The sequence below is a fragment of the Trachymyrmex cornetzi genome, unplaced genomic scaffold (genome assembly GCF_001594075.2).
Source record: "Trachymyrmex cornetzi isolate Tcor2-1 unplaced genomic scaffold, Tcor1.1 scaffold857, whole genome shotgun sequence".
NCBI lineage: Eukaryota > Metazoa > Arthropoda > Insecta > Hymenoptera > Formicidae > Trachymyrmex > Trachymyrmex cornetzi.
The window spans coordinates 41,000-52,948 of record NW_017300198.1 but is presented as its reverse complement, the minus strand read 5'-3'; the positions used below and the strand labels follow the sequence as shown (position 1 = coordinate 52,948).

Here is an 11,949-nt window from a genome sequence, read left to right as displayed (position 1 = left end):
TCTTATCCTTTCATTTCCGACGCTCCGCCAAATTCAGAGCTTCGTTCTTCTATATATCCACTAAGTATATATGCTACCTTTCTATATCCGTTTTTCTCCTTCTTATTTTCTTTTCCGACAAGCGAAATCTTGTCATCAAAGTGGCTAATTTTTTGTCATCAAATCAAATTATTAATTTGTGACTTGTACTTTTTCTACAATTTTGTTGTTACGAACATTTTATTTTATGTTTTCAAATTATATTAAAAATATTTGATATGTAGCTCTGTGTCATGTACCATATATTATCTTGTCAAACTTCAAAATATCTATTTTGTTTATCTACTATTAGAATTGCTTTAGGCTTAGTAACAGCAGTTCATTACTGATGCTTCACTTTTTGTGTATTTAGTTATTTCTACACCTTTTAATATAAATATAAACGTAATTCTAAAATATAATTCTAATATACACATTAAATTAAAAATTAAATTAAATTAAATTAAATTAAATTAAATTAAATTTTATTGCTCATAAAAATACAAATAATTTTACAGTTATCAATGAACTAATAAATACAAGGGGGTAACCACTAGCTGAAATATTGTCCCACAGATTACATGATTTCATCTGATTACAAATAATTGTTTTCATTACTATGAAGTAATTTGATAAAATATACAATTTTATTTAATATTATACAATGATTTCTCGTGGTTGCATATATAATTATCGGATTATACATAGAGATTTTATACAAATTTTATAATGATTTCGAGGATTCTGTCCCACGATTACATTAAGTGGTTACCCCCTCGAATAAATATAAGAACGTGTGATACATTTAAAAACTTGTTTGAAATACTTGCTGTATATACTCTTACAAATTCTTTCAAATTCATATTTTAATAATTCGTATTAATAATTTAATAATTAGTACAAGATACACGTCATCCCATCAACAAATATAGATAGTATTAAAAAAAATCATTCAGCATTTATGTGGTAGACAGTACACACCGTACTGTAAAAAAGCATTACCGAACATAAGTCGAAAGCTCAACAGTTTCTGAGATATAAATGATTTTATATATAGTATCATAATTGCATTATTGTCTTTTCTACTTGTTGCATACGATGTAAAAAGATCGAAATTGAGATAAGTAGCACTGATAGCCTCTTTGGGAGATCTACAGATCCCCAATGAGGCGATCTCCCACAATATCCATCTAATCATAATAGCTGATTAATGTCAATAATTTACCGATTCCCGGTGAAACTTTTCATTATAAAGCGTGTATGGAAAAAATTGAATCAGAATATTTAGAATGCGCGGTTTGTAAAAATTGTAAATATTGAGGTAAATCTTCACGTCGCATATAACACGTAGAAGTCAGCTATGATACTAACATACAAATAATAACCAATAAATAATAATTAAACAATAAAAATATTTAATTATTAAAGACTCCTTTACTTAACAATTAGTAATAATAACAATACGAGAAGAGCTATAGGAATGTGTTTTGTGGCACAATACCAAAATGTTGAGGAAGGACGATACTCACTGCATCTCTGTCTGCAATTGATCGGTTTTTTCTACGATACTCGCGGAAGATTATATCTAATTATTATTGTTATGCTGATGATGGCTCAAAGTGGAGCCGAAACGTACATTTGTGTTAAAATTTATGCAATTGAGTTCTAGCGCTGACTCCTATAACCCTCCTCGTAATGTTATTATTACTAACACACAAAATTGTTTATACCTTAGAAATGGTTGAGTCTTCAACCTATATTCACTAAGACTTTTTTACTCAGTATGATATACTATCTAAAATACAAATGCTGAAATAAATCTCAGATGACCATATTAAAAGTCGAAACGTCTGTTTGACTTGTTTTGTAAATTTTGACTATTTTATTAGCGAATGACACCTAGGCTCGGCTCAAATAACCCTAGTTTATTTTTATTTGAATTATATTCATATTGAGCCTGATTTTATATAATAAACAAATCTCAATTGTATTATTTACGGGAGAACTATCGACTTTGTGTAAATTATGCTTTTTTTTATTTAACAATAGATGCTACTTGAAATAAATTGGCTTTCACATGCAGAAGCTCTCACATTTTGCGCTTATCATGACGTGTACGGTGTGGATGAAGGAGATCAAAGGTCCTCGTCATACACAAGATCCGCTTTCCATGTGAAGTATTCAGTGGGTATATATCGTCTCTTGATTCGAGTGAGTAAAATGCAGTCTTTATTTCCGGGGTAGAGTTGAATTAGCTGTTTCAAGACGGCCAAGGTAGCCCGTTACCCAAGAGGACGAGGAAGAAAAGAATAAATTGACACCATCACATCGAGTGGTAGCTATTATTTGTTCAGCTCATGACTTCGCGCGCTGCCTATTACTTAGCTAACCATTAACTTTGCGATTGTCCGTATCGTTGTCGTGTGAGTCGTAGCTATGTGGAAAAAAAAAGGATGAAAGAGAGGGCTACGCCCTGAGATGAGAGGTAACTTGAAACAACGGCTTTTCTATACATAACAGACGAAACTTCGCACCACGCCCTGACATTGCTCAAGACGTAGCCGTCTCGGCATTATGAGAAGAGCCATTCTGGCGCACGTACACAGCGATTATGCGTGTCGGAATCCCAGTTGGCAAACGACTACTATAGCCCAGGTAATGGTGCTAAATAAATTAGTAGGTACTTGAAAGACCTACACGTATTTTGGACAGAGTCAACACATGTGTCGCTAGTTCATCACAAGTTTTGGCGTGTTTTACTTTTTACGTATGTGCTTCTCCTATTTTGCGAACGTAATAAGCAACTTCTGCTACGTTCTGTGAATGCGTGCGGTACACATAAATCATTGCTCGAGCGGAACCAATAAATGCGCGGAACATTGTGTTCCGCCCATGATTAAATACAAGTACATAAATACTTAATCATATCCCGAGTTTGGAATCGGACGTGACTATAATAACTTACGTATTACTCGATGTTATTTGCAGCTCGATCGAAGAGTAAGCACATAAGTTTGATTTATGTCATTCGTAGACGTCATGGATGAGCAATTCTGGTGAGAAAAAGATCATTGGGGCGCGACGAGTATCTGGAAGTGAGCCGACGAGATCCCGGATCGAATAAGAAGGGGAGATAATTATACATATGAGCGCAAACGATCTCACTATGCGCTCGCACGTGCCGGCTGTCTACCGTCCATCTATTCATGGTCATACCTATCTACTAAGTAGTTGAAGTGCGGTAGGTAATAGCGTGACAGCTAGTAAGACGGATGTTGAGCGGTAGCACGTGCGCTTGTTCGAGAGCGCCATCCTCAATAGCTGGTCACTTATAGGCGTAGTGGTATATCCGGCGCAACGCGAACGCGTCATTAATTAGGTTCAGTGAGCATTGCGGAGGCTTTAACGGTATACCAGAGAGACATGTTGCCATTAACACGAACACCTCGAACGATTCAACGTCAGTCGTATAGGCTGATCGTAACGAGGACCCGACCCTGTACGCTATTTTACGGGGTCTCTGCTTTTCATGAGAGAGAGAGAGAGAGAGAGAGAGAGAGAGAGAGAGAGGGGGGAGAGAGAAAGAAAGAAAGAGACGTCTCTCTGGAACGCGAACCACGGTAAATATAGGCGCAGTCACGGCACAAATGCGGTAAAAATCTTCGGATACTTGTCTGGGATAACAGTAAAAGATTAGTTTACTTACGCGAGCCCGAGCGATCAATCGACACGAGTATTGCTGGAATTTTTCATGAAAAGCTGTATGAACATTAATGGAATCCTGAGATTGAGTCAAACTAAAATGGAAATTTTTATTCCTCTTTTAATTAGACAGCGTATGACGATATAAAAAATCGTTGCATTGTTTCTAAATATAAAGTAGAAAGTTACCGAGATGATATTTTGCTATACGTCTGATATCAATCCGGACTTGCATTTCTTGCTCGAGTACAAGATAGCAGAACCACGTAGTTTCTTGGAGAGACCACTTGTTCCTCATTCTTGCAAGCGTGACGCTCGCACCTGCCAACTAGTCGAACCTGATTAAGCTCTATCTTGTGTGTCGTATGAACGGTGTATGCTTCATAGGTTTTAGTCTACTCGCCTTTTAGCGTCTCTTTTGTGCTATAGGCCGATTTCTTCGACTACAATCAAAGATACCTCGAGCTCTTTCATCTTTTTCGTATTATCAAAGGATTAAGTTGCGCATATTTTCTAATAGAATTTTGGTAAGATGGCCCACAGAGATTCTATCACATATATGGAATACGGTCAGAGTATTCAGGTAACGTTAGCGTAGTACGAGATTTCTGTGAAGGTGTACTTTTGTTCTCTTCATTTCTAAACCATCTCAGTCGAGATTTTTAGAGGGATTTCGCGCGATTCGCACAGCGATACGACGGTCGAGATTCCCTATCTGGCCGCTGGAGATAAATGCGAAAGATTTTTTCGCCGACGTAAAATGGTCGTTCTACACACACATTTTCTCTCTTTCTTTTTGTTATTACTTTCTATTTACTTTATTTGAATCAAATTTAGTTAAAACAGGAAGTGATTTTATAAAAGGATTTTTCAACAATGTTTAAAACAGTGTTACCGACGCTAAAACGAGATTCTGCCCAAAAAATATTATATGACATCAGTGGCGTCGAACATATACGATATTAGTTATTACATAAAAAAATATTACAAATCAACTTATATAAAAAATATTACAAATCAACTTATAAAAGCGAGAGTTGACAAACGATAAAACGTGATTCAGAAATTTCGTCGATTCTACGCAATCCCGATGATTGTTCATACTAACTTCATTTGGTAATTAACCGCACCGCGCGCTCAGTTTGACTTGATTAGATCTGTCTCGTTCCGATGCGGCGACGTAACGAACGTGACAAAAAGAACAACCGCTATACACGCAAATTAAGCAAATGCACTTTAATCGAGTATGGAAGCTCTTATTGTAATTTCACAAAGTATGAGACGATCTCTCAGATTTTACGATTTCATTGATTTTAATCATTAATGTCATTACACTTTTTCATAAAATATTGCTTTAATACATTTCATTCAATTCTATTACGAACATCGTCGTTTACTATATCTTTTGTCGAATCTTGTTAATAAAATAATAAGCGATATGAAAAAGTTAATAGAGAATACACTACAAGTATTAAAATTGAAAAGTGTACGGAGATTACGGTAACCGTATACCACAAAAAATGCCACACGAAATAACTGACACTTAATTTTAATTTTAAAATTCGCTGCATGATGTATGTGTTTGCTGTAAAAGTTATATTTTAAGCTTTCATCTAATTAATTCTTGCCATAATCATTTTACCAAGGAAAAAGGAATAGCATGATCCATGTACTGTAGAGAATTTTTGTTGTGAATCCGATTATTTCCTGTCTTTCATTAACAGACCGGTGAATCTTTAAAAGCGTAACGTACTAACGTTAATAGACATTTTATTTTAATAGAAAGGACGGCTATTGTTAATTATAAAGCATTCCAATAGAAACAACGTGATTTACCCTTTTTATATTTATCGTAATTTTCAATATACGCATACAACGAATATGCAAATAGACAGAAAATGTTAAATTAAACACGATAAACAATATTACACATAATAAAAGGTTTGGTTAAATAAGTAAAGAATGTAAACGGAACACTTGGGATTTGTAAGTACAGCTTGACGTTACTGCAGTGGACCGTAGATGTTACCAAGGGCAACATTTTACTTGGAAGCGACAGCGAGCGAAAAAGGCGCATTGCACCTCGGGAGTATACCTGCCCTTTTGCGATAAGAGTTTAGAATGTACGATGCGTGTTGTCCACGTTGAATCGCGAGACTTGACTGTAAAATGACTAGACGCGTGAAATCTTGTGCTTTCAAGCAGAAAAATTATTAAATTATCGTTACATATCAAAAAGAAGAAAATAAAATCCAGAAAAATGAAAAAAGTAATAAAAAGAAATAAAATCTTCATTTTCTTATTTGTATTCTCGATTTTGCGAAATTAAACAAAAATTCAAATCTTGTTAATCTTATCTTTCACACAGCCATTTGCATGCATAGTGTTTGGATTACTAATGAAAAGGTCAATATATTATATACGCGTATTCAAACAAAGATACTGAGTACAAACAAATTATATTAATTTATTCATGATGAATTTTTCATCATAAATAATAATTTACGCGAGAACTTTTTCTAAAATTTTTCAATATAATTAAACGTAACTGATAACTTTAATTATACATACATGTGTGTATAAATTTATTTTGTATTTTCTATATCTTTCATTGATAAGTTGCAATTATTAATTTTTTCAGTATGTAAATAATGGAAATTTTGAGAATTCTTGACATTTCCTCTTTCCTATTTTAATTTTTACTTTTAATTAATTTTAATTCTACGCACATATTACATTAGCGGATTCGAAAATTATATTTAAAAAAATAATATAACGAAATCTCGGTTTTATATATCTAGGAGTTCTTTCAATTAAAAAATATTTTTGAAATATCCGAATTGCGCCCTGATAGCAAAATGTTAGCAATTTAGGGCCAAATTGGCAGCAAACTCGATTAGATTTTGACAAAATCATAACTATCTGTGTCCGCATTTGGCTATAAAGATTTATCGATAAAGCCTGCTGAGAGATTATACCAGCAGATTGGCGGTAGAAATCGAGCGGAGTTTGCTCGAATCGGGTTCTGTTCTCAATCTGCTTTCGATCTGTCGTCAAGTTATGCAGGATTTTATTCGGTATCTACTACCAATCTGCTGGCACAGCATGTTAACAGGCTTCGTCACATTTCTGACAGCAATTTGTTGACAATGTCTGATAATATAAATTCTGTATCAATTTGTTGCCTTTCCACAATCAAAAATTGGTAGCAGGCCCTGTTCAAAATCTGTCTCAGCAGGTTTTACTATAATCAGGTTGATTAAGCATTTCAGAAATATTAATCCTTAATACACACTTTTAGGTCATTCGTATCCTGCACATTTCTTTTCTTTGAAATAAGAGCACCTGGTCAAATACCGGTCTCTTTCCTATTTCTAAAAAAAGTTTGGCATCTAAAGAACAAGTTTTGTGCAGTGATGGCCTCAATTCGTACATATCCTTTAACCAGAATAACTCCGAAGTTCACCTCTGGGACACAAATGACCCATCGTGTGTACAGAGTGTACATTTTTTGTAACTAAAAAATTTTTCATTTTTTTCTTTATTTTCAACTAATTCTCATTTATATCGCGAGAATATTTTGCGAATTATTAAAAAAAGAATGTTATTCTAGAACAACATATTTTAGCCCTTAACAAATATAGTACATTGGTTTTTAACACCCTTGTGTTAAATGTTGTCGGTAATGCTATAAAAAACATTTTCCTCATAAAGTACAAGTTTTTCTAACACAATAGCAATAATAAAATCTATTGCTTAAAATGTAAATGCAACATATCTTCAATTTATAGTACTCATGCATATTAAAAAAACATTATTTTTAGGTTATTAAATAACTAAATTTTTTGACCAGCCGATACTTGAGCTATTTTTCTTTTGTAATTTGAAACGTCGACTTTAAGATATTGAAATAATAATTTTTCTTTAAACATTTTTGTTTTCCTTTACATTTTTGTATGAAAAAGTGCATTTTTCTCATTGTTTACCTATATTTAGTTATAACAATTTATATACAATTTGTTATAAATATACAACTTTACAAATACTTTCTAAAGATGTCAAAATATACGTAAAAATCGCTTAATAATTTTTATATATTTGTAAAAGTGATGAAAATTAATTCAGAACGCGAAATATCCAACGTGTGTAGTAAAGGTGCCAAAAACCAAGGTATTAAGGGTTAAAATAAATATAACATAAATATTTATACTACAAATATTAAAAAAAAAAATACTCCGAGGATGGGGATATATTAATATTCATGGTCGCCTCCCCTCGTAGATCCGCTATGATATATCAAAAAGCTAGAACTTCTTTTTTATAAACATTAATCTCTTTACCTGAAAAGAATTTTAAATCCTATTTATTATTTCTGTTATTTCCGTGTGATTGAACATTTACTGTCCAGTTGATCACATATATCGCTCATTACGTTCGATTTTAGTAAATGTACTGGCAGCGCCGCGTGACACAAACTCTTTGAACTAATATATTCTATGTTTGCTGCTTGTTTCACGAGATGGCGTTTCCTAGTATCGTCGGTACGGTACGCTACGATTGTCACTTCTTTGAAACAAACGCGCCAATTTGTCTTTGTAATTCTGGGTTATTTTTCGTTTCCGATTGTGGTTTGTACGCGTTTTGCCTAGTTTCGCCGCGTCTCGCGTTGTTTCGTTATGCTTTGCGTTTATTTTGCAAAAAGTCGATATTGTGTTTAAAATTGATTATTTATGTAGAGTCGTTTCGCAAATATATCTCGAGTGTAAATTGTCAGCGGACGTTGGAGTATGTATCGCACCGAGTTTATTACGCCATGGAATCATATGAGGAGGCAGGAAGTTAGCATTCGAAATGAGATGAAACGTTTAAAAGTGGTAAGTTTATTCTTTAATTATTCTCGTCGCTACAATTTTTCCCTAATATTTTTACGAGGTATTATTATATAACATTATAGTGTTTACATCATAATATTGTAAAGAATAATAAACCTTAATTTGTATAGGCAATGGAGACTATCTAGTTTTTGATAAATCTTAGAAAATGTTTGATTTAGTATTTCATTGTAGAAAAATTAATACAGGATGGATTGATTTATATTGTACATGTACTTTCTAAATCTCGTGAAGTGAAATCTCATTTGAAGAGACTAAAAATTGAGCCAGTCTTGAAAAAAGAGTCAAGATCTCGTTCAAGAGTGGCAGATTTTCATTCTTTTTAGAGTGAGATTTACTCTTTTGAAAGGAGATTCCAAAGGAGTGAAATCTCAATCTTTGTTTTGAAGTATAATACCAGGGTAGATAAAACCTAACTCCAAAAAAGGGATTGAGATTACTCCTTTGTTTGGAGTGAATCTCATTCCAAAAAAATAAATCTCACTCTAAAAAGAATAAAAATCTGTCACTCTTGAACAAGTAGTAGTATTTTCACTGTTTTTTCACAAGACTGGCTCAATTTTGAGTCTCTTCGAGTGAGATTTCTTCACAAGATTTAGAGAGTATACACATTTATACATACATTTATGACATAAATCCGCGGTTTATATATTAGAATCGTTATTTAAGAAGAACAGTCTTTTAAAACTATAAGTGATAGATAGAAATATTTTGAAATGAAAATAATAAATAACGAATATTGGCAAGACGATTAAATGAATAATAAGGCAGAACCATCGACTGAGCGACACTCGACGACATACTTTGATAATCGCAAGCGGGAGAAGAGAATTGCTGACACAAGACTGGCGTATGATCGTTTGCACGACGTAACTCCCTTCGATCCGAGTAAACCGCGATGTGATCGCACGAAGCCACGTTTCATTTGGGCGGAGATACATGAGGAGAACAAACGTCACGTCGTGCCAATGACTGCTAATCACTGGTACGGTCGACCGAATAGAGTCCAAATCGATTATCCCGACATGAGATTTGCTCGATCGAGCAAAACTAGAGATTTCTACAGTCGGAATCATCTCATCTAGATTCTTGGTAGAGAAGAACGAGAAACTTTCTAAATTGAATACCTTCTTTTGCTTCATGAAACGTTAGGTGAAATCTGTAATCTTCATATTTTTATTTTGAGACGAAATACAGCTGAAAAAGATATAAAAAAATTAATAGCTGAAATTTATATTTACAGCAAATAAAAAAAGTTTTCTCTAATCCCTTCGATTTTCTTGTTGACGTTTTCTTTTGCTGTCGTTATTGTATATGTAGTTATTAAACATGTAATTGAAATTATTCGGATAATAATGTTGCGATTTGACTACCTATTTCTCGTTATTGGATTTTGATGAAAATGTCTATTTTATGAAAACTCGAAGAATATAATTAGTGAACTCCCTAAATTTCATAAAATTACTAACAAAATGTATATAAATACGTGGGCATTAGGAGTCACCGCCAGATATTTGTTGCGCAATATTAACTGGTATCTATAATATCTACATTTATAATTTAGGATGTTTCGGCTAACCGTTTTGAGCTATCCTCAGCAATAAAAATTACCGCTTCTCACCCTACACATAATTATCGAACTGCATCTCGCACAATAGCAGCTGACCAACCGTACCAAAAATTGCATTGGAAATGTGGTGAGACAACCATTTTCAACATAGTCAATGTTGTGCCATCCAGTTGCTTAGCTGAGTGGAATAGATAGTGGAACTCAAGCTAATAATTGCAACAAAATATTTTATTATTTAAAAATTTTTTATATATATTTAGAAATGATATTAATTACTGTACGTTAACCGGTAACTCACCTCGTCTCCAATCACGACCGCTAATAATAAATCCAAGTATTGTCAACACATTACAATAATTTACTACTCGATGTTTAATAAGATTAAAACACATAATGGTAACAATATATAGGGAGAAAAATTCTCTGCGATGTTTATAACGATGAATTCCTTAGTACAAAGAGAGACGTGTCGTACCGAACGAAACGTGTCGATCAAAAATAAACATGTTATAGCTTATTGAGAATATCTATGTATCCATGATTCAAAGCCTCAGTGTCTGTTTTACGACCATTTGATTGACGATTTATATAAAGCATCTCTGACATTAGTCGTTTATTGTAATTTCTCTCAGTATCCAGAACTCTCACATTTTCCCAATTAAAGTCGTGACCGAAATTAACTTATGTTCTTTTCTGATAGCATCAATAGAGGTCTTACTCGTACAATTGGATTTTTTTATTAATTTATTTATCCTGTTGTTTAACGTCTCAAATATAAAATCCAACGGGTAATCATTTTCTAATAAAATACTGATTATAAAATTTATATTTCTTTTGTGAAACTCTGGATGTGAAAGATAAAACACTGTCAATCAAACTCAAAATTGTACCTTTCTTTTGTGAAATTGGGTGCTGAGAGCAATAGTTAAAAAATCTGCCCGAAAAGGTGGGTTTTCTATACCAGTCAAAAATTAGTTCGTCATTCTTAATAATAATTGTAGTGTCCAAAAAATTAATGGTATCACCCCCATCTCACTCGTGAATTGAAGCCTCGGATGAAATGAGTTAAAAATTGTTCTAATATGCTTTCCACTTCAGACGTAGGTAAGCAAAGCACTATATCATCCATGTATCTTAAGTGGAAAAGTAACGGAAACTTAATGATGCTCATCACTCGACTTTCCAAATCCTGCATCACCAAGTCGGCAATAATACGAGACAATGGCGAACCCATTGGAGTACCAAAAGTTTGCTTGTAAATTTGACCATCGAAAGTAAAATATGAATTCAAAATAAAATGCACTGCCTTTAAGAATTCTTTTTTCGTTATTTAACATTTTTTCTCTATATAATTCCATCTACTACACAGAGGCTCCATGGCTAGGTCCATGGGAACATTTGTGAATAACGACACAACATCCAACTTTTATTCAGTTTTTTTATGAAATCATAACTGTTGTTAACATGGCTTGGAGCCTCTGGTATACTTTGTATAATCAAACTGTGTAAAAACGCTGCCAAGTTATATAACGTACTGTCTACTGCCGATATTATTATTCTGAAAGGATAATTAGACTTATGAACCTTCGGAGATCCATATACTCTAGGCAGATTGCCATCGCTGCAGTATAGTTTCTTATATAATACATCTGGTATAAATTTAGATTTTTTTCCATCTTGTAAGTAATGTCTTCAAGCCATTGTTGATCTTATTACTAGGATCTTTAGCAATTTTTAAATAAGTCTCCTCATCCAAAAGCATAGATT

General features: G+C 33.4%; 1 protein-coding gene across 2 annotated transcripts; it reads left to right on the top strand.

The window, feature by feature from the left end:
• The first annotated feature begins 8,303 nt into the window (after nt 1-8,303).
• LOC108769131 (uncharacterized) lies at nt 8,304-9,794 on the top strand. Of its 2 annotated transcripts, none has more exons than XM_018519951.1 (3): nt 8,304-8,348; nt 8,457-8,594; nt 9,380-9,794. In XM_018519951.1, exons 2-3 carry the CDS (start codon nt 8,508-8,510, stop codon nt 9,695-9,697), a joined length of 405 nt encoding a protein of 134 aa, XP_018375453.1. In that variant the 5' UTR covers nt 8,304-8,348; nt 8,457-8,507; the 3' UTR covers nt 9,698-9,794. The 2 variants fall into 2 exon arrangements, with proteins under 2 accessions (XP_018375453.1, XP_018375454.1); XM_018519952.1 differs by having other exon boundaries at nt 8,320-8,352.
• The last annotated feature ends 2,155 nt before the right edge of the window (nt 9,795-11,949 follow it).